The 23,758-nt window shown below is 40.1% G+C and overlaps 1 protein-coding gene across 1 annotated transcript in view; it reads left to right on the forward strand.

Moving 5' to 3' along the window:
• Positions 1–23,758, forward strand: part of LOC129821473 (nebulin-like) — an 81,282-nt gene that overhangs the window by 51,810 nt on the left and 5,714 nt on the right. Inside the window, exons 103-131 of the mRNA XM_055879157.1 lie at positions 113–217; positions 1,324–1,428; positions 3,148–3,249; positions 3,484–3,591; positions 3,721–3,825; positions 4,085–4,189; positions 4,404–4,505; positions 4,658–4,762; positions 5,034–5,144; positions 5,309–5,419; positions 5,641–5,742; positions 5,947–6,051; positions 7,668–7,778; positions 8,044–8,148; positions 8,945–9,049; positions 9,852–9,956; positions 10,689–10,799; positions 11,677–11,787; positions 12,406–12,519; positions 12,831–12,935; positions 13,347–13,451; positions 14,066–14,173; positions 14,722–14,814; positions 17,024–17,116; positions 17,649–17,741; positions 19,952–20,044; positions 21,860–21,952; positions 22,522–22,614; positions 23,152–23,244. Of these exons, the coding sequence (XP_055735132.1) occupies positions 113–217; positions 1,324–1,428; positions 3,148–3,249; positions 3,484–3,591; positions 3,721–3,825; positions 4,085–4,189; positions 4,404–4,505; positions 4,658–4,762; positions 5,034–5,144; positions 5,309–5,419; positions 5,641–5,742; positions 5,947–6,051; positions 7,668–7,778; positions 8,044–8,148; positions 8,945–9,049; positions 9,852–9,956; positions 10,689–10,799; positions 11,677–11,787; positions 12,406–12,519; positions 12,831–12,935; positions 13,347–13,451; positions 14,066–14,173; positions 14,722–14,814; positions 17,024–17,116; positions 17,649–17,741; positions 19,952–20,044; positions 21,860–21,952; positions 22,522–22,614; positions 23,152–23,244 (2,997 nt within the window). The remainder of the gene's footprint in view (positions 1–112; positions 218–1,323; positions 1,429–3,147; positions 3,250–3,483; positions 3,592–3,720; positions 3,826–4,084; positions 4,190–4,403; positions 4,506–4,657; positions 4,763–5,033; positions 5,145–5,308; positions 5,420–5,640; positions 5,743–5,946; positions 6,052–7,667; positions 7,779–8,043; positions 8,149–8,944; positions 9,050–9,851; positions 9,957–10,688; positions 10,800–11,676; positions 11,788–12,405; positions 12,520–12,830; positions 12,936–13,346; positions 13,452–14,065; positions 14,174–14,721; positions 14,815–17,023; positions 17,117–17,648; positions 17,742–19,951; positions 20,045–21,859; positions 21,953–22,521; positions 22,615–23,151; positions 23,245–23,758) is intronic.

Below are 23,758 nucleotides of genomic sequence, written 5' to 3' on the forward strand. Positions count from 1 at the left end.
AAAGAATTTACCACTACAAATTCAATAAGACCATTCTCAGATGTTATCTTTCTCTTCTCATATCCACAAGGTTTTTTCTCCTCTTCTTTTCCCTCTTCTCCTTTGAAAACAGAGACTCTACAAAGCAACGTTTGAGAAGAACAGACACCAGTTCAAGTACACAAGTGATACTCCATTCTTCCAGGCCGCCAAGAATGCCTCCGTTATCATCAACGAAGTAAGTCACAGCTGCACTTTTGTAACACATTTATGCAAACTCATGTCGGTTTTAATTTGGATATACTGGATATATTTAAACGATCTTATGAAAACCAGATACAGTAATGAGTATAACATGTGTTCTCTTTCTATTTCATTTGGATTCTCAGCTTTGAGGGTAACATGATCATGACTAGTTCATAACATTTAGTAGATGTACTGTAAATGGTGATGAATGGACCATCCTTCTTCCTGTGGTGGTGCTACCCACAATACTGTGTCGTTGTCACTCAAGTTTCTCTTGTCTGCGGTTCATTCCTCTATTTATCACATGCTATTAACCTTTCTTTCCTGGTAGTCTTCTTATTTCCTGACTGTCGCAGCTCACTGTTTGTTTGTCAGTTGTCTTTAACTTTTTGACATCCTGAGCAGAGGCGCTATAGAGCAGCCTATGAGAAGACCAAGGATAAGTACAGCAGTGTGTTGGATGATCCTAGAAACCTCCTGGCTAAGGAGAACGCCAAGAATAGCCAGGTAAAGCTATGATTGGCCCACTGCCGAATCCCGCCCCCGTCCGCCTCCGTCTACTCTGGGCCTATCAGAACGCTTGCTTCTGAGCCCGGTGCATGAGGTCATCTGACTGCAGGCCTTTCAGGAGGTCGTAGTCGCATGGCTAAGATGTCATCATTCGTATTCAACTCTCTCTCTCTCTGTCTTTTTCCTTACGCCACAGGTGTCGTATTCTGCCACTCAAATAGCCCTCTGTGGTGGTTTGAGTGAGCGGCTACACTCTCCTTGATCTGTGCACTCAGTGTTGAACTCCTAAACTTGGTTGAACCCTTTTCTCATGTCAGTTTTAATGACAATTGTCAAAAACAAATTCAGCATTGTCAAAACCATGAAGCTAATAAATAGGCGTATTTAGTTGATTGAACCCAATTCAACCAGGTTTAATATAGCTGGGTGATTCACTCTGAGGGAACAAATCAGGAGGACACAACTCAGACTCCACGCCTGGGATCTTGGGAGCTCCTCTCTTGTCCACTCCATCCTGTCTGTCCCACTGTCCCTGTCCTCATCCTCTGCATGCTGTGTGTGTTTGTTGGTGTGTGTCCCTGTGGACAGAAAAGATATAGGTCCAGGGCTAGAGAGCTGCTAAAGAATGGCTGCAATGAGCTGCTCCGTCCAGACATCCTCAGTGCCATTTGCCAGTCCAGCGCGCAGTGTAAGGTAATCATCCATTGGCCCGGTAGACCTCACCTCGTAAAGTCCTCAAAATGTTCACTCCATGCCAGTTTTCCCAATTCTCACTCCCTCCAGTTGTCTTCCCAGCTCAGCCCTCGCTAACTGTAGCTGTGGAAACCCATGCTGAACTCCCAATGGCCAGTGACTAGAATACCTCACCTCTGTCTGCCCCACAGCCCACTCACACCGCTGCTTCATAAACACTCCTGAATCCTCACTGATCTCAGAACCCAAGCTACCCAGCTTATCCCAAGTTATAATTCCTCTGCCTATAACCCACATCACAAGTACAAACTGAACTGTCTAGAAATACCTTTTACGTCAAATTATGAACACAGTCAATAGATTTATTTTCATTTATTTTAGTTGAAATTCTAAATCCAAATGATAATTAAAAAAATATTACCATTATTAATCTCTAGCTGTACTACTCATGTTCAATATGTATCCACACCAGATTTATCATCAGCAGGACATAGTGTAGAAACAGACAAGCTGATCAGGACATAGTGTAGAAACAGACAAGCTGATCAGGACATAGTGTAGAAACAGACAAGTTGATCAGGACATAGTGTAGAAACAGACAAGCTGATCAGGACATAGTGTAGAAGCAGACAAGCTGGTCAGGACATAGTGTAGAAACAGACAAGCTGATCAGGACATAGTGTAGAAACAGACAAGCTGATCAGGACATAGTGTAGAAACAGACAAGTTGATCAGGACATAGTGTAGAAACAGACAAGCTGATCAGGACATAGTGTAGAAACAGACAAGCTGATCAGGACATAGTGTAGAAGCAGACAAGCTGATCAGGACATAGTGTAGAAACAGACAAGCTGATCAGGACATAGTGTAGAAACAGACAAGCTGATCAGGACATAGTGTAGAAACAGACAAGTTGATCAGGACATAGTGTAGAAACAGACAAGCTGATCAGGACATAGTGTAGAAACAGACAAGCTGATCAGGACATAGTGTAGAAACAGACAAGTTGATCAGGACATAGTGTAGAAACAGACAAGCTGATCAGGACATAGTGTAGAAGCAGACAAGCTGATCAGGACATAGTGTAGATGCAGACAACCTGATCAGGACATAGTGTAGAAACAGACAAGCTGATCAGGACATAGTGTAGAAGCAGACAAGCTGATCAGGACATAGTGTAGATGCAGACAACCTGATCAGGACATAGTGTAGAAACAGATAAGCTGATCAGGACATAGTGTAGATGCAGACAAGCTGATCAGGACATCAAATGTCAGCTGGAGAAAATCATCCATGAGAAAATGACAGACTGTGCCCTAACAGACTATCAGTAACACGTATCCCTTGTCTCTGTTTTCGTTCTCAAACTGTGTATTTGTGGAACTCTCTTTCCACATCATTTCAGTTTGTTACATGTTTCCGTTAAGCATGTACCAACCTCTGCATGGTGTCTTCCTATTGCATTCATTCATTACATTGACATGTGCTGTAGTTGTTTCACAGAATCACCATTTCTTTGAAAATACATTTCATTTGATCAAGAATGGATAAAGGCATGTAAAATAAACTCATATAGCCTACTGAAAATCAATATGCAAAGCACATAGATAACCAATAGATCATTTAAACACTGTTAATAATATATACATTTATACTTATTTGACAGTAATGTCTCTTGTGTGAGTGTCTAACTCTTGTGTTCTGCCCCCATCACCACAGTGGAAGTACAGGGCACAGTATGAGCGTGCTAAGAACAAGTTCACCTCCATCCTGGAGACTCCTGAGCATGAGAGCCACAAACGCAGCAAAGCCATATTAGACGTGAGTTCACTTGGCCACACAACATTGAATTAAAGATACTTTTTATTGCACTTGTTGTCACTGTTTCTCCTTATAAAATAAATAGTTATTACAAAAATAAAGATATACAAATAAATAAATATACAAATAATTAATATAAATAAATGTGTTGTTTCCTTGTTGCTGTGTATTTCTCTACATAACACTATATGTGAATAATTTAGACTTGCACCATTTTCTCATCACTTTTTCCAGAATGTCTACAAGATGGAGTATAACAAGAACAAGGCTAAGGGCTACACCCTGGGCCATGACACTCCACACAGCACACACATGAAGAAGGTCAAGGAGATCACCAGCGTGGTATGTACTCTGCGCTCTCAAAATGGCCAACTTCCTTCCCTCTCACAACTGAACCTCTAAGATGGAGGCAGGTACAGTCATAGCCCTGGTACTGTATGTGAGTGTGTTTTTATCTCCTTTGTCACTCAGCTGAAGTACAAGGAGATGTATGAGAGGAGCAAGGCCCAGATCAACATGGACCCTGAATCCTTTGAAATCCGTGCTGCCAAGGAAGCCTACAAGAACATCAGCAATGTGAGTCTCTCTCTGCTAGTACTCCTCTTTTCCTTGTATCCATTTACTTCTGAAAGCCACTTCGGAATAAATGAATGTATCAATGAATGAATGAATAAATTAATGAATGAATAAATGCATGTATGAATAAAAATAAAAGAATGTGGCTTGTTAAGGACAGGCATTATACCTGATGTGTTCTACCCCACTTGAATGGTTGCTTGAGACAGGCCCTTCACTCACTCACGGTTCTGTTCCTGTCTGACTTGTCTCCTTCCAGCTGGACTACAGGAAGAAGTACCAGGCCACCAAAAACAAGTGGATCTGGACTGTCGACAGACCTGACTTTGTCCACGCTGCCAAGGCCAACTTCCAGCAGAGTGATGTGAGTGATGCACTACAGACATTTGTTTGTTTGTTTGGATGTATTTTAGCCCACAATGGGGCTAATCATCTAAGAGTCCATGAAGAACAAATCTAGACAATAGCGACATACATGACTTACAGACGTAACACCATCCCAGGTTTCTATACTGACACCTTGTATCTTTGACATGGCACCTCTGGTCAACCCCTGTTGTGTATCTGGCTGTCCTCAGATTGAATACAAGTATGACAAGGAGATGATGAAGGGTTGTGTGATGTCCATCGTGGACGACAAGTTAGCCGTCCTGGCTAAGAAGAATGCTGATTTCAGCAATGTGAGTAGTTGTTCCTTTACCTGCCACCCATCAATCAAAAGAAAGTTATTCTATTCTGTTCTATCCGATTCTATTCTATTCTGACACGTGACATTTTAATCTTTAGAAAAAAAGAACCTGTGTTAATTGTTGTGCTTTGTTCTGTCCACCAGGTGAAATACAGAGAGAAGTTTGAGAAGGCAAAAGGCCAGTATAAGACTGTTCTGGACACTCCTGCTAACCTTCATGCCAAGTCAGTGCGCATTCTGGCGTCTGAGGTAAGAAGCAGAAAACACTACAGATACTTACTATGTAATGTTTATTACTGCCAGTGATTGGCTGTCTTTGCTAACCTACAGTATAGTTATCATAGATAGATCGTAAATGTCATAATGTAGACGTGAATAGGTGAACAAGGAATTTGCTACAAAATATTTCAAGAGCACTTGTTTTAATGAACGAAGCTACTGTACACTATGTTAGTTTTGTTTGTACGACACCCAATCATATTCCTGTCTGACACTAGTTTTGTTTTCTTTCTTTCCTCAGAGCAAATACAAACTGGCCAGCAAGATGGATCATCAGACCAGCAAATTCAACACTCTGCCCACGACCCGCGATACCATCCACGCCAAGGACATGGGCAAACTGGTCAGCGAGGTCAGTCCCTACTCTCCATATCAGCTGTTTAGTTGGAGCTGGTATACCGGCTTGAACCTCCATTTCCAGATTTCTCACACAGAGTGAATGAGACTTCCCAAGACTAAACAGTCCTGAGTCATTTGTTACCTTTGACATTTTTGTCTCCGCCATTTTGTCCACAGAAACAGTACAAGCAGAAGTTTGAGAAGGAGAAGGGCAAGTCCAAGTACAACAACATGAGTGTGCCTCCCGATGTACAGCACGCCATGGACGTAGCCAAGAATCAGAGCAATGTAAGTCACTAACCATCCTCTCCTAGAAAAATACATTGCTATATCTCCTATATTAAAGACATTCAACAGTTCATGCTTGCTTGATATAATTGGTCGTTATTAATCAAGTATACATTTTTACATCAGCAGTAGTCACAAAGTGGCTTTTCACTCTCTATGTCATGCCTTTAATATCAGTCTTTCAATGTGGTGGATTCACTCTTTCCTCTCTCCGTCTCTAGTTTGCCTACAGGCAGGGCGCTAAGGCCAAGCTCAACTACACCTCTGTGGCTATGCGCCCAGACATCATGAAGGCTACCCAGGCCACCAAGCTCACCAGCAATGTGAGTGTTTAGTACACTATGAATAGCCTACACAGTGATGAAGACTGTAAGCCTGTTTGGCGAAATGCTGTATTCGTTTAACTTTCTGAGTTGAATATGCATGTTTACACTCTCAGCATGACAGCATCACAAGGCATCAAGTCAAATCACCACAGTCTGTGCTGAGCTGTTACTCACTGATGGTTTGTGTATTTTGTCTGGTAGATTGGTTACCGTGACAAAGCTCGCCAGGAGGCTGCCCATGGAGGCTCACTGACCCACCGTCCAGACATCGCTCTGGCTACTGCAGTGTCCAAGCTGACCAGCCAGGTACGGTCAACACCAAACCCTGGGACAGGGTCCAATGGGCTGCAACTTCCTGTCTGTGTCTTGCGACTTCCTTTCTCCTATTGAATGACTCACTGATTGGTTGATTTCTGGTAGCATCTGTTGGGGCTCCTCTGCTTCCATAATTCAAGATTATGTTTTTTAATTTGTGTTATAATTCTATAATATCTGCCAATATTCTTGATTGTTATAGTTTTTACTCCATTTTATTGTTTAGATTTTTCCTCCTGTCTTTTTTGTTTTGTGTTTTGTCTCCTTATACCTGTAGCTATCTTATTTTTCTCTCTCCCATCGCAAGCTTTTGCAAACACAGACATGCATTCTGCCCTACCAAGCAAAAAGGCAGTAACTGCTCATAGCGTGGAGAAAAATTAGGAAAAATGGCTTTTATATACCTTGGTTTCACAGTAACTTTATGCAGTTTCTGCTAACATGACCCTCATTTTCTCCAAAACACAATACAATAGAGGCAGGACACTTGTCCACATGATTAAGCATGTATTTAATGTAGCAGAAATGGCATTAACTAATTTTAGACCAAATGAGCAGTTACTGCCTTTTTGCTTGGTAGGGCAACATAGTGATGCAATAACTATTTTCCTAAAAGTCAACAGAAAATATTGTTTTCTATTGCTTTTTTCCTTTTCATTTTTCCTTTTCTCCCTCAGTTGAATCAACATCTTAAATGATCAATGTCAGAAAAGCCGGGACATCTGGTTAGTCAATGTCTCTGTCTCCTCTGGAATGGGCCCTACAGTGATAGCATGTCATAGGGTTATTGTTGCTGCATCGTCTACAGAATTGTCTCTGTGCCACGAAGACTGTAAATCCTGTATCAAAGCTTCTGTCTAAAGTATCTTATTCACAACTCTTCTATAGTATAGATAACACTGAACGCTAGGAGGCAGAGTTGACAATTTTATTGGGTTGCCAGCAGTTCTGTCATTGCTTTTTCATTTGGAGCATGATTATAATTAGACTGATTTTTTTCTCATTTCTATTGGATTTACACACTCTTCATTCCTCTCTCTCCCTCTTTCTCTCTCTCCCTGACTTTTCGTCAGCTGGTTCCTCTACAGATTAGGAGTCTATCTCAGACTCTCAGCAATGGGATCCCAGCATCACTTTCTCCCTCATTTTCTATTTCTGACTACCATACATACTGTTCCAACGGTATATGAAGTCAATGTTCTGTTTGTACAGTTGTTTCTTCTTAGTGTTGTCTTAATTGCCTTCTGAGGTTAGTTGACTCATTGAAAGTAAGAAAGAATGCTTATTTATTCATTTGTTATACCCACCAGATACATTATATCAAATTAATCCTAGAAGGCAACCTGTAGTTTTTGACTTCAATTGGTTATGTTGTATAACAAGGGCTACTAAAACAGTACAGTAAGGAGTTACCTAGATTTAGAAATTCTGAATTTGGATCCCTCTAAAATCAATGAACAAGCCATGAGCCCTTTTTATATTATGTGACCGAATACTGTATTTTTCTCCTCATTAATCTTACTCTCGCTGTGTTTTTCTTGGCTTACCTGCCTCACAGACACAATCAGACTGAGACTAACACACACTGCCATATGATATCCCTCCAGGTGCAGTACAAGGCCAAGTTTGACAAGGAGAAGGGGCTCAGGCCAAAGTATGACATGAAGGAAAGTGTGGTTTACAAGACTCAGAAGGATGCACACGAGCTGGCTAGTGAGGTACGTGTTCCACTCTCCCAAGTAGGTGTAGTACTCTTTTAATATGATACATTTGCGTACGGGCTAAGATCTCTTTACTCACAGGTCTTTATCAAGATATACAAAGCAACCGGGACCAAGCAGTTCATGAGAAATGCTATATAAAACTTTATAATAATAAATATATATATATGTATATATAATGACACTATATTATAATAATATATCCATATAATAGCTCTCTATAATACGATGATGTTCTTCTGTCCATCTTCTCATCTCACAGGTGAAGTACAAGGGTGACCTGAAGAAGCTGCACACACCTGTAACAGACATGGCAGAGTCTCTGTCCATGCAGCACAACCTGAGCACCAGCAAGCTGTCCAGTGACGTAAGACAATCTGCACATAACCCTTTGTACTCCCAAAACCACCGTCTTCCTACCCGGTAGTGTCATCATCACCATCATCCCTTCTGCATAACCACCGCCTTCACAACAACCAACCACCTCACCACCACAACCCTCCAAGAAAGTCATTCCATATAATTAGGCTTTCCCTAGCTCTCTCTCAGCAGGCAAATCTGGTTGAAATAACTTCATTACGATCACTTTACAATCATAAGTAGTTGTAATGTGGTTGTAATGATGTCATTTCAACCAGTTTGGTCCTGCTGTGTATATACTGTATGAGATATAGTAAAACACTGATCTATAGTATCAGAATTTTTGCATCATACTCTTTTACCCATAATCCTCAAGGACATCATCTGGTAGTGACCCTGACCCTTCTCACCTTTGACCTCCAAACTTCCTGTACTAGCACCCGCTGTAACCTTCTCCATCTCTTATTTCATCCATCTATAGTCTTAGTGTTTTCTTTTTCACATGGTCTCTAGCATGGTATCATGTGCTGGATCATTTAAAAGTATTTTTTATTAAAAACATGACTTAGTATATCATAACTTAGTCTTCTAGAACTCTCTGCCTTACCTTCTCTTTTCTAATTGTTCTTCGTTGCATTCTTTTCATCCCTTTTTATTCACGTTCCTTAACTTTTTTATAAAACATTCTTGTTTAAAATAATATATATTTTTAAATGGGTGGCATTGAGGGAGCTAACGGCAGTGGCTATTTTTCCCCACGTTGTTGTACTGAGCTGCTTTACTGGGCATTGATTCCCTCTTAGTACCAGTACAAGAAGAAACATGAGGACAGTAAGGGTCACTACCTCATGATCGCTGACACACCAGAACAGCTCCATCACAAGGAGGCTTCAGAACTACAGAGTCACGTAAGTGGCCGATGACTGGGACGACCGATGGGCCTGTCCTACTGACATCACCGGGTTTTAACTTCCTTTGTTTGAGATGGCAACTTTCAGTTTGAAAATCATCTTTCCAATATTCCATTTCAAAATCGAATCAAATTGTATTTGTCGCACGCGCCGAATACAACAGGTGTAGGTAGACCTTACAGTGAAATGCTTCATCCTGTGACTTGTGAATCTAAATTCTCCCAGGTTTCTTCTCCAACATGTAAAATCATTAAATAGTGTCCAACATGTAAAATCATTAAATAGTGGAACACAATGAAACAGAGTTAATGTTTGTATTGTTTACTTGTCAGGGCTTGGTGGACTTGTAAAAACAGTTTTACTGGAAGCGTTGGTTGGCCTGTGTGTTATTATGTAAGTCATTTTTTAATTGATCCATAAAATCTCCCACTCGTCATTCCATCATTAAACCTGAGAGGTTTATATTGCAATCATTATAAATTGGTTCCCATGCTCCCATTTTAAGTGGAGTAATTTTTCCCTCTAAAAGTCTTAGATGGACACGATATCTGGACCAGAGTTCACTATATTGAAACAGACCTGTCACAAACCCTGTCAGTTTGTGCTTTGAAAACACCTTGTTAAACTGTTATGATGTTATAACAACAGCAGTTGGTATCGTTTAGGCCTCAAGGATAACATTAAATGGCCTATTTAGTCATATTTATTGAATAAAGTAAGTCAATTTTATTCAATAAATGAATTAAGAGCCTATGACATTGTGAATATATTTGTCTGACTCCTGTATGTCCATCCACAGGTGAAGTACAAGGAGAAATATGAGAAGGCTAGAGGAAAGGCTATGCTGGACTTCGAAACCCCCACCTATGTGTCGGCTAAGGAGGCCCAGCACATGCAGAGCGCGGTAAATACACATTATATAGTTTCAATCCAATATCTAATTGTTTCATACAATAACACCTCTACTTTGCAGTTCAGAGTTTTGCTGATGCTCCAAAGAGAACATGTATGGAATAATCTGTTGTTTTTGTCTGTCATTGTATTGGATCTTCTGTTATATTTGGAAATTCTGTAAACTTGTCTGTCCTTCAAAAGTGTAACTACAATGTCTATGAAATGTGATTTTTCCAATGTGTAATTTGATGTGAAAGTTAAGCGCTGGGACTATGGCTTATGGTAGTCTTATGTGACACTGACACATGATGTTGTGTAAGTACAGAAAGTGAAATATTCCTCTGATGATCCAGGGTTAAGGCATGGTACTGGATGTCTGTCTGGTAATCATGTCTCCCTGCTAGTGCACAGACAGACTGACTGACACAAAACAGGAAACTTACCGGACTGCGTAGATACTTTTTTTATATGGACATTTTTTTAAACCAGTGACTGCTGAAAACCTGGGTCCATACATAAAATATCAGGATTATACATGTATAAATATAAAGGTTTCAAATATTTTAATATCTGTACAAAAAACATTACACACACCAGAGGCATACTGTCGTCATACATAGAGCAGTACACCACTGAGTTGTTCTCAGGAAGAGCAGTAAGACTGAGGTGAGGCTTGCATTGTGATGAGACTTGCATGTATCTCAGCTGTGTCTGTCACTTGTCTTATCTTTGCGGCGAATAGAAAGACTATCATAAGGAATATGAGGAGTCTATAAAGGGAAAGAACCTCTCAGGCTTGGAGGTCACCCCTGCCATGTTACATGTCAGACATGCCACCAAAATAGCCAGCGAGGTAACGAACAGACGTCGACTCCCTTTTGTACCCCTCCTTCACCCACCTCTGATAATCATACTAAGACCACCATAACCACCACAACCCTCCTTCTTTTAATCCCCCATGTGTGACTTTTTCTCCTCAAGAAATTGTCACACCCAGGTTAGTTGTGGTTAGCTTGCATGGTTCACCACCCAACAATAATACACTCTATTAATATTACACGTAATACACCCTTTTTCATAGTACCATAGTAGTGCTGCGTGACTGTTTTAGTTATAGACTTTGTTTTATTGCCATGTCTGCACTATTAGTGTTTGGTATGAACTGTCATCTATGTTGACATTGTGACCTTTGTAGTTCCCACCCATTCCTTTAAATCAACTGTCTTCATTTGTCTGTTTTTTCTGTCTGGTTTGGCTTTTTAAAGAACCCTGTTTCCTGTGTTTGTTCTGCACGATGCCCTAATGAAATGCAAGCATGAGTGCTTTTGGCAAAAAGTCTCATGAACAAACTGTCTTGTACCAAATGTCCTGTGGGTATTTTTTGTTTTATTGTTCTATCTGATAAAATTTGATTTTTGTTTTATCAGGCTGCTTACCAAACTCACCAATGTCTTTCCAATGTCCAATTTAATGTCTATTGGTCAAAATACGTATTGTATAAAAATAAATGATGTCTAACTTGGCAAGTCAATATTTGTTGATCCATGTCAACCAAACCACAACTGGTTTGTCATAATTTGAAGGGGAGACTTGGTGACTTTGAGATCTATGGGGGGGCGGTATTACTTGCCAGGTGAGCATGTACTGTACCGTATACTGTCTGTGTTGCCCTGCCTGTGTTGCCCTGCCTGTCTCTCTGCAGTCTCTCTGTTCTTCCTTCCGCCCTGTAGAAAGAGTACAGGAGGGATCTAGAGGAGGGGGTGAAGGGTAAAGGGCTAACTGTTTTTGAGGAAACTCCGGAGCTTTTGAGAGCAAGGAATGCTACTGCTATCCTGAGTCAGGTAGGACTGCTACAGATGGAACAGTCTTCTTCTCCCATCTCTCTCTAACCCCCCCCCCCCCTTCCTCTGCTTCCTTCTCCTCCTCCTCTTCCTGTTTCATCACCTAACTAACCAGACAGCTGATTGGGTTTTTTCTTGACGCAGGATGATATCACTAATGTGTTTACAACGCAGTTGTCGAGCTAGTAGTGTCATTCCTCCAACCTAGTCCCAGATCTGTTTGTGCTGTCGTGCCAACTCCAATGGTGACATTGACCATAGGAGTTTGCAAGACAGTACAAACAGATCTGGGACCAGGCTAGTAGTTCCCCAGGTTAACCAGATAATATGGTGTCTGAAACAACCTACACTACCTCACTGAGATTCACACTAAACCTTCTTCTGTCTTTCAGCTCTGAGTGGACCCTTCCTGTCTCTCTCCCTCGTAGCTTGATTTATCCCATTTTCTTGTTGGTTTGTTTGTGCTAACCTGTTTTAACTTTTGCCATTTTTGGTTTTGCAGCTCATAAACAAATGAGTAGACATCCCTTTCCTTCCTAATATAATATCCAAAGCTATATTTGAATACTCTAATAAAGAATTGTTTGACTTGACTGTGTGTAATGTGGCTGTTTGCAGAAAGAGTACAAGAAGACATTGGAGACAGAGATAAAGGGCAAAGGAATGTTGGCTTTGGGTACAGACACGCCAGACTTCATGAGGGCTAAGAATGCTACAGACATCCTCAGCCAGGTCAGTGGGGCTGGGTACTTGGACCAAGCCATATGTGCATTAAGTCCATTCATTGTTTTTTGTAATATGTGCACTATGCATTATTTTCAGCATTGTACATTATTGCAATCTTTTTTAGATAACTACCAGAGAATGACTTTTTCATGTAACAAATGCATATTATAATCATAACCATATCCCAATGTCAATTTCTTTCAATATGGTAATTGTGTACTATACCAAGAATACTGAAAGACCACTCTTCATCGGTGCATGTAGTTGTTATTTAACAAAGAGTGTGTTTCTGAGCCGCAGTTTGTGCCCCTCCTCAGCAAAAGTACAAGCAGACTGCTGAGGCGGACAGGGCTAGCTACACTAGTGTTATCGACACCCCTGACATCCTCCACGCACAGAATATCAGGAACATGGTCAGCCAGGTAAGAGGAATGCTCCAAATGACTATGGATGTCCACAAACCATGTTAATAAACTCTCCACAAACCATGTTAATAACTCTCCACAAACCATGTTAATAAACTCTCCACAAACCATGTTAATAAACTCTCCACAAACCATGTTAATAAACTCTCCACAAACCATGTTAATAAACTCCACAAACCATGTTAATAACTATCCACAAACCATGTTAATAACTCTCCACAAACCATGTTAATAAACTCTCCACAAACCATGTTAATAAACTCTCCACAAACTATGTAGATTACCTTTGCATTGATATGAGGGATATAGATTGATATGCTGTGAATATATTGACATCAGAGTTGAATGACCAAGGTGTTGTGTGACTTCTCTCTCTGTGTGTGTGTGTGTGTGTATTGTGTCCAACAGAAAAAGTACAGGGAGGAGGCTAAGAATACCATGTCTCACTATGTGCCCGTCCTGGACACCCCTGAGATGATGAGAGTCCGTGAGAACCAGAAAAACTTCAGCACTGTAAGTAGAACCCTTTTAGAACCTTCTGTTTTAGAATCCTCCGTTTGGAACCAAGGCCCAGATCTCAGGTTCATCATCACCCATGCCAGTCAGTGGCAGCAAGGTGGCTCTCTGTGTGTCTTCGGTGTCTTGTCCTCAAAGTATTACCTACAATACTTTATATACATTTACAGTATATGTTCATTGTTTTTTTATGAACATCTGTTGTGTTGTGCTGTCTGAACTAATGAAAACCAGCAGCATACTGTACATTATGTTTATTATGTAATTACCGATTCAGAAAAGCCAGGCTCAAGGCTTTTTATTGTTTTAGGAAAGAACAGCAGCTAATTACATAGTTGAATCTATGTAATTAGAGAATGGCATATTACATAAACAAAAGTAAAGAGGTGATTTTTTTTCAGTGTGGAGTAGACCATGCGGTTTATCCATTTTACTATCAGCAGTAGAAAAGGTATTGCGTTTGTAATGTTTCACATATTCATTAGAGCGCCATTGTTTTTATCATGGTTGTTGCTTTTTTCTCTTTTTGTTTTCTTTTTCTATCTTTTCTTGATTTTTTTTTGTTATTATTGAGAGACATTTTAACTGCACTTGTGCTCTTTTCCCTGTAGCTTCAGTACCAGACAGACCACCTTAAAAACGTTAAGGGCAAAGTGTCATCAATAAAGGACACCCCTGAAATGCTACGTGTTAAAGAGAATACAAAGAATTTCAGCTCGGTATACCTACATGAGTATCTTTAAAAAATATTTTTTACCTTTCTAATAACATATTTTTACCTTTTTGTTTTAATACCTCCCCTTTCTTGATATTTTTATTTCTTTGCTTATTTTTTACTCTCTTTTGAACTGAAAGTTAACCTTCCCTGATATGCAGCCTTTTTGATGTAGATAATATAGATATTAACTATGATAGATAGTGCGAGATTAATCCTAGACAAACTTCCCACTGGGCACACACTGGTTGAATCAACGTTGTTTCCACTTCATTTCAACGAAATTATGTTGAACCAACATGGAATAGATGTTGAATTGACGTCTGTGCCCAGGGTTGCTGTATTTTTCCTATAATTAGCAGCTTTAACCTTTAGGTTAATAACATTTTTACATTTTAAACCTCTGGTTTGTGCAATGGTGAAGTGCCATTATATGGTAATTATTTTACTGTTAGCAAACCGGTGTAATGCTTCTGTCATGTGCCATCTAGAAATGTTTTGTGTCAGGCTAATCGTCGCTCACTACTTTTTGCCTCCTCTTACTGTTTAAAGATTCAGTACAAAGAGGATTTGGGAGGAGGAACAGCTCTGTCAGACACCCCAGAGATGGACAGAGTTAAACGCAATCAGACAAACATTAGCACGGTACACTATAGTGTGACCCTGCTTTTCTTCTCCTCTCCACCCATCTTCACTCAGGCTACACTTCCATGCCATAGGCTCCATGCTGACCCCCACACCACCACCAACACAGTTCCCATATTTTTAAAAACTAGACCATATAATGGTTTAATCTTTGCATAATGGCAACCATTTTTAATTTCCACCTTTTCAACACCGTTCTGCAGAGTTTATACTAATCTCAGAGTTCATTGTCCCAGCAGACTCAACAGAAGTCATCAAACAAAACAATAATTCATTACATCTAAGATCTGTAATAAACTTAACCAAATACCAACCTTTCATTCGCTCAGAAGTTTCCTATTCAGCTACAGTTGAAGTCGGAAGTTTACATACACTTAGGTTGGAGTCATAAAAACTCGTTTTTCAACCACTCCACAAATTTCTTGTTAAAAAACTATAGTTTTGGCAAGTCGGTTAGGACATCTACTTTGTGCATGACGCAAGTAATTTTTCCAACAATTGTTTACAGACAGATTATTTCACTTAAAATTCACTGTATCACAATTCTAGTGGGTCAGAAGTTTACATACACTAAGTTGACTGTGCTTTTAAACAGCTTGGAAAATTCCAGAAAATGATGTCATGGCTTTAGAAGGTTCTGATAGGCTAATTGACATCATTTGAGTCAATTGGAGGTGTACCTGTGGATGTAATTCAAGGCCTACCTTCAAACTCAGTGCCTCTTTGCTTGACATCATGAGAAAATCAAAAGAAATCAGCCAAGACCTCAGAATAAAATGTGTAGACCTCCACAAGTCTGGTTCATCCTTGGGAGCAATTTCCAAACACCTGAAGGTACCACGTTCATCTGTACAAACAATAGTACGCAAGTATAAACACCATGGGACCATGCAGCCGTCATAGCGCTCAGAAAGGAGACGCGTTCTGTCTCCTAGAGATGAATGTACTTTGGTGCGAAAAGTGCAAATCAATCCCAGAACATCAGCAAAGGACCTTGTGATGATGCTGGAGGAAACAGGTACAAAAGTATCTGTATCCACAGTCAAACAAGTCCTTTATCTACATAACCTGAAAGGTCGCTCAGCAAGGAAGAAGCCACTGCTCCAAAACCGCCATAAAAAAGCCAGACTACGGTTTGCAACTGCACATGGGGACATAGATCGTACTTTTTGGAGAAATGTCCTCTGGTCTGATGAAACAAAAATAGAACTGTTTGGACATAATGACCTTCGTTATGTTTGGAGGAAAAAGGGGGAGGCTTGCAAGCCAAAGTACACCATCCCAACAGTGAAGCACAGGGGTGATAGCAACATGTTGTGGGGGTGCTTTGCTGCAGGAGGGACTGATGCACTTCACAAAATAGATGGCATGATGAGGAAGGAACATTATGTGAATATATTGAAGCAACATCTCAAGACATCAGTCAGGAAGTTAAAGCTTGGTTGCAAATGGGTCTTCCAAATGGACAATGACCCCAAGCATACTTCCAAAGTTGTGGCAAAATGGCTTAAGGACAACAAAGTCAGGTATTGGAGTGGCCATAACAAAGCCCTGACCTCAATCCTATAGAAAATGTGTAGGCAGAACTGAAAAAGCATGTGCAAGCAAGGAGGCCTACAAACCTGACTCAGTTACACCAGCTCTGTCAGGAGGAATGGGCCAAAATTCACCCAACTTATTGTGGGAAGCTTGTGGAAGGCTACCCGAAACGTTTGACCCAAGTTAAACAATTTAAAGGCAATGCTACCAAATACTAATTGAGTGTATGTAAACTTCTGACCCACTGGGAATGTGATGAAAGAAATAAAAGCTGAAATAAATCATTCTCTCTACTATTATTCTGACATTTCACATTCTTCAAATAAAGTGGTGATCCTAACTGACCTAAGACAGGGAATTTTTACTAAGATTAAATGTCAGGAATTGTGAAAAACTGAGTTTAAATGTATTTTGCTAAGGTGTATGTAAACTTCCGACTTCAACTGTACATTGTTTATAGTGTTATAAACTCTATATGCTGTAAACTTAACTGCTGTTAACAATCATGACTGTTTTACCTACATGTGAACGTTCTTGTGCTTTACGCCAGCTGCATTGTCACTGTTTTCAGTGAGGCCCTTATCTTTGCTACTGTATGTATGTACAGTATGTGTGTGCTTTATATCTGTCTTGCTTTGTCTCTGTGTTCCTCATGGAACCCCTATGGTAGATAAAGTACAAGGACTCGTTGGGTCAGGGAACAGCCGTCTCAGACCTACCTGAGGTGAAGAGGGTTCGTGAGATGCAGAAGAACATCAGCTCGGTATTAGAGTTTCTATCTAGCCCCGCTTAATTTCCCAACCAACAAACTCCCAAAAAACTCCTACCTTCTCTGTCATATGACCCCTAACTGACCTCAAATAATGCCCCCTAAACTATCAGTGGTTATTCTCCTGACCTTTGACTTCTGTGTGCTAAGATGAAACCTAGCGCTTCCTCCTGAATACAAAATAACGTAACATCCTTTTTCCTCCAAACTAAAGGCCCAAATAGAACCATCCCCTTTTAGTTTTCTTGTTTTTCAATCTGTGTCCCACCAGACAAACAAACTGCATTTAGATTTTTCTTCTCCAATTTTTGTTTCAAATAATTTCATCATACTTTTTTATTTTTTTAAGTGTATTCTCAGTTTCTTTACTGAAGTGCTGTGAGATTTTAGAACAGTAGTTTAACTATAACCCAAACCCTTGCATGTATTTTATGGCGGCCATCATAAGTTTACAATATCCTTTGTTTGTATTTAAGTGGGCGATCAACCCTATTTCTGATTGGTTGTCCTGTGTTACTGTTTAAAGATTCAGTACAAAGAGGATTTGGGAAGAGGAACAGCTCTGTCAGACACCCCAGAGATGGACAGAGTTAAACGCAATCAGACAAACATTAGCACGGTGCACTATAGTGTGACCCTGCTTTTCTTCTCCTCTCCACCCATCTTCACTCAGGCTACACTTCCATGCCATAGGCTCCATGCTGACCCCCACACCACCACCAACACAGTTCCCATATTTTTTTTAAACTAGACCATATAATGGTTTAATCTTTGCATAATGGCAACCATTTTTAATTTCCACCTTTTCAACACTGTTCTGCAGAGTTTATACTAATCTCAGAGTTCATTGTCCCAGCAGACTCAACAGAAGTCATCAAACAAAACAATAATTCATTACATCTAAGATCTGTAATAAACTTAACCAAATACCAACCTTTCATTCGCTCAGAAGTTTCCTATTCAGCTACAGTTGAAGTCGGAAGTTTACATACACTTAGGTTGGAGTCATGAAAACTCGTTTTTCAACCACTCCACAAATTTCTTGTTAAAAAACTATAGTTTTGGCAAGTCGGTTAGGACATCTACTTTGTGCATGACGCAAGTAATTTTTCCAACAATTGTTTACAGACAGATTATTTCACTTAAAATTCACTGTATCACAATTCTAGTGGGTCAGAAGTTTACATACACTAAGTTGACTGTGCTTTTAAACAGCTTGGAAAATTCCAGAAAATGATGTCATGGCTTTAGAAGGTTCTGATAGGCTAATTGACATCATTTGAGTCAATTGGAGGTGTACCTGTGGATGTAATTCAAGGCCTACCTTCAAACTCAGTGCCTCTTTGCTTGACATCATGAGAAAATCAAAAGAAATCAGCCAAGACCTCAGAATAAAATGTGTAGACCTCCACAAGTCTGGTTCATCCTTGGGAGCAATTTCCAAACACCTGAAGGTACCACGTTCATCTGTACAAACAATAGTACGCAAGTATAAACACCATGGGACCATGCAGCCGTCATAGCGCTCAGAAAGGAGACGCGTTCTGTCTCCTAGAGATGAATGTACTTTGGTGCGAAAAGTGCAAATCAATCCCAGAACATCAGCAAAGGACCTTGTGATGATGCTGGAGGAAACAGGTACAAAAGTATCTGTATCCACAGTCAAACAAGTCCTTTATCTACATAACCTGAAAGGTCGCTCAGCAAGGAAGAAGCCACTGCTCCAAAACCGCCATAAAAAAGCCAGACTACGGTTTGCAACTGCACATGGGGACATAGATCGTACTTTTTGGAGAAATGTCCTCTGGTCTGATGAAACAAAAATAGAACTGTTTGGACATAATGACCTTCGTTATGTTTGGAGGAAAAAGGGGGAGGCTTGCAAGCCAAAGTACACCATCCCAACAGTGAAGCACAGGGGTGATAGCAACATGTTGTGGGGGTGCTTTGCTGCAGGAGGGACTGATGCACTTCACAAAATAGATGGCATGATGAGGAAGGAACATTATGTGAATATATTGAAGCAACATCTCAAGACATCAGTCAGGAAGTTAAAGCTTGGTTGCAAATGGGTCTTCCAAATGGACAATGACCCCAAGCATACTTCCAAAGTTGTGGCAAAATGGCTTAAGGACAACAAAGTCAGGTATTGGAGTGGCCATAACAAAGCCCTGACCTCAATCCTATAGAAAATGTGTAGGCAGAACTGAAAAAGCATGTGCAAGCAAGGAGGCCTACAAACCTGACTCAGTTACACCAGCTCTGTCAGGAGGAATGGGCCAAAATTCACCCAACTTATTGTGGGAAGCTTGTGGAAGGCTACCCGAAACGTTTGACCCAAGTTAAACAATTTAAAGGCAATGCTACCAAATACTAATTGAGTGTATGTAAACTTCTGACCCACTGGGAATGTGATGAAAGAAATAAAAGCTGAAATAAATCATTCTCTCTACTATTATTCTGACATTTCACATTCTTCAAATAAAGTGGTGATCCTAACTGACCTAAGACAGGGAATTTTTACTAAGATTAAATGTCAGGAATTGTGAAAAACTGAGTTTAAATGTATTTTGCTAAGGTGTATGTAAACTTCCGACTTCAACTGTACATTGTTTATAGTGTTATAAACTCTATATGCTGTAAACTTAACTGCTGTTAACAATCATGACTGTTTTACCTACATGTGAACGTTCTTGTGCTTTACGCCAGCTGCATTGTCACTGTTTTCAGTGAGGCCCTTATCTTTGCTACTGTATGTATGTACAGTATGTGTGTGCTTTATATCTGTCTTGCTTTGTCTCTGTGTTCCTCATGGAACCCCTATGGTAGATAAAGTACAAGGACTCGTTGGGTCAGGGAACAGCCGTCTCAGACCTACCTGAGGTGAAGAGGGTTCGTGAGATGCAGAAGAACATCAGCTCGGTATTAGAGTTTCTATCTAGCCCCGCTTAATTTCCCAACCAACAAACTCCCAAAAAACTCCTACCTTCTCTGTCATATGACCCCTAACTGACCTCAAATAATGCCCCCTAAACTATCAGTGGTTATTCTCCTGACCTTTGACTTCTGTGTGCTAAGATGAAACCTAGCGCTTCCTCCTGAATACAAAATAACGTAACATCCTTTTTCCTCCAAACTAAAGGCCCAAATAGAACCATCCCCTTTTAGTTTTCTTGTTTTTCAATCTGTGTCCCACCAGACAAACAAACTGCATTTAGATTTTTCTTCTCCAATTTTTGTTTCAAATAATTTCATCATACTTTTTTATTTTTTTAAGTGTATTCTCAGTTTCTTTACTGAAGTGCTGTGAGATTTTAGAACAGTAGTTTAACTATAACCCAAACCCTTGCATGTATTTTATGGCGGCCATCATAAGTTTACAATATCCTTTGTTTGTATTTAAGTGGGCGATCAACCCTATTTCTGATTGGTTGTCCTGTGTTACTGTTTAAAGATTCAGTACAAAGAGGATTTGGGAAGAGGAACAGCTCTGTCAGACACCCCAGAGATGGACAGAGTTAAACGCAATCAGACAAACATTAGCACGGTGCACTATAGTGTGACCCTGCTTTTCTTCTCCTCTCCACCCATCTTCACTCAGGCTACACTTCCATGCCATAGGCTCCATGCTGACCCCCACACCACCACCAACACAGTTCCCATATTTTTTTTAAACTAGACCATATAATGGTTTAATCTTTGCATAATGGCAACCATTTTTAATTTCCACCTTTTCAACACTGTTCTGCAGAGTTTATACTAATCTCAGAGTTCATTGTCCCAGCAGACTCAACAGAAGTCATCAAACAAAACAATAATTCATTACATCTAAGATCTGTAATAAACTTAACCAAATATTGAACTTTCATTCGCTCAGAAGTTTCCTATTCAGCTACATTGTGTATAGTGTTATAAACTGTATATGCTGTAAACTTAACTGCTGTTAACAATCATGACTGTTTTACCTACAGTACATGTGAACGTTCTTGTGCTTTACGCCAGCTGCATTGTCACTGTTTTCAGTGAGGCCCTCGTCTTTGCTGCTGTATGTATGTACAGTATGTGTGTGCTTTATATCTGTCTTGCTTTGTCTCTGTGTTCCTCATGGAACCCCTATGGTAGATAAAGTACAAGGACTCGTTGGGTCAGGGAACAGCCGTCTCAGACCTACCTGAGGTGAAGAGGGTTCGTGAGATGCAGAAGAACATCAGCTCGGTATTAGAGTTTCTATCTAGCCCCGCTTAATTTCCCAAACAACAAACTCCTACCTTCTCTGTCATATGACCCCTAACAGGACCTCAAATAATGCCCCTAAACTATCAGTGGTTATTCTCCTGACCTTTGACTTCTGTGTGCTAAGATGAAACCTAGCGCTTCCTCCTGAATACAAAATAACGTAACATCCTTTTTCCTCCAAACTAAAGGCCCAAATAGAACCATCCCCTTTTAGTTTTCTTGTTTTTCAATCTGTGTCCCACCAGACAAACAAACTGCATTTAGATTTTTCTTCTCCAATTTTTGTTTCAAATAATTTCATCATACTTTATTTTTAATTTTTTATGTATTCTCAGTTTCTTTACTGAAGTGCTGTGAGATTTTAGAACAGTAGTTTAACTATAACCCAAACCCTTGCATGTATTTTATGGCGGCCATCATAAGTTTACAATATCCTTTGTTTGTATTTAAGTGGGCGATCAACGCTATTTCTGATTGGTTGTCCTGTGTTACTGTTTAAAGATTCAGTACAAAGAGGATTTGGGAGGAGGAACAGCTCTGTCAGACACCCCAGAGATGGACAGAGTTAAACGCAATCAGACAAACATTAGCACGGTACACTATAGTGTGACCCTGCTTTTCTTCTCCTCTCCACCCATCTTCACTCAGGCTACACTTCCATGCCATAGGCTCCATGCTGACCCCCTCACCACCACCAACACAGTTCCCATATTTTTAAAAACTAGACCATATAATGGTTTAATCTTTGCATAATGGCAACCATTTTTAATTTCCACCTTTTCAACACCGTTCTGCAGAGTTTATACTAATCTCAGAGTTCATTGTCCCAGCAGACTCAACAGAAGTCATCAAACAAAACAATAATTCATTACATCTAAGATCTGTAATAAACTAAACCAAATATCGAACTTTCATTCGCTCAGAAGTTTCCTATTCAGCTACATTAAGTATAGTGTTATAAACTGTATATGCTGTAAACTTAACTGCTGTTAACAATCATGACTGTTTTACCTACATGTGAATGTTCTTGTGCTTTACGCCAGCTGCATTGTCACTGTTTTCAGTGAGGCCCTCGTCTTTGCTGCTGTATGTATGTACAGTATGTGTGTGCTTTATATCTGTCTTGCTTTGTCTCTGTGTTCCTCATGGAACCCTTATGGTAGATAAAGTACAAGGACTCGTTGGGTCAGGGAACAGCCGTCTCAGACCTACCTGAGGTGAAGAGGGTTCGTGAGATGCAGAAGAACATCAGCTCGGTATTAGAGTTTCTATCTAGCCTCGCTTAATTTCCCAACCAACAAACTCCCAAAAAACTCCTACCTTCTCTGTCATATGACCCCTAACTGATGTCAAATAATGCCCCCTAAACTATCAGTGGTTATTCTCCTGACCTTTGACTTCTGTGTGCTAAGATGAAACATAGCGCTTCCTCCTGAATACAAAACAACGTAACATCCTTTTTCCTCCAAACTAAAGGCCCAAATAGAACCATCCCCTTACATTTTTTTTTTTCAATCTGTTTTTGTCCCACCCGACAAATTGCTCTTAGAGTTTTCTTCTTCATTTTTTGATTCTATTAATTTCATCATACTTTAAAAAAAATCTTTTGATTTTATTTCTACTCAGTTTCTTTACTGAAGTGCTATGAGATTTCAGAACAGTAGTTTAACTATAACCCAAACCTTTGCATGCATTTTATGGCGGCCATCATAAGTTTACAATATCCTTTGTTATTATTTGAATGGGCGATCAACCCTCTTTCTGACTGGTTGTCCTCGTGTTACTGTTTAAAGATTCAGTACAAAGAGGATTTGGGAAGAGGGACAGCTCTGTCAGACACCCCAGAGATGGAGAGAGTTAAACGCAATCAGCAACACATTAGCACGGTACATAGAATTATAGTGTGATCCACCTACCTACCTTCCATCTACCATCCATATACTCCTGTCTGTCCTGCTCCTATTTTTCAAGCCCCTGTACAACTCCAACCCCTCTTTAATTCCCCTGTCCAACCCTTTCCAATCTCACCCCACCTCAAAACTGTTATCTGTGAAAGATACCCTATTAAACAATCCTTTATCACCATCTCATCAAACCTATCATGTAGTCATAATACTAATGTAGCTCGTTTCAGTTAAACATTTTTCCCAAAAATTAAGCAAGTAGATGATGATTTTACAATGTCAAGTTCTCTGGTAACATGTAACTATGTCTGAACAATATATTGTGGGGGAACCCCTCTCTGTGATGACATGTTTCCATCTAAGAGGTGAGGCCCAAAATGCTGTTGCTGAAGTTGTTGCTGTGTCCTGTGTGTTCATTCTAGCTTTATTCCTCTGTAGTTGCTCTTGTCCTTGTGCTATTATGAGTTCAATGCCATTTGTAGCTGCTGTCTGTCTC

The sequence above is a fragment of the Salvelinus fontinalis genome, chromosome 23 (genome assembly GCF_029448725.1).
Source record: "Salvelinus fontinalis isolate EN_2023a chromosome 23, ASM2944872v1, whole genome shotgun sequence".
Taxonomy (NCBI): domain Eukaryota; kingdom Metazoa; phylum Chordata; class Actinopteri; order Salmoniformes; family Salmonidae; genus Salvelinus; species Salvelinus fontinalis.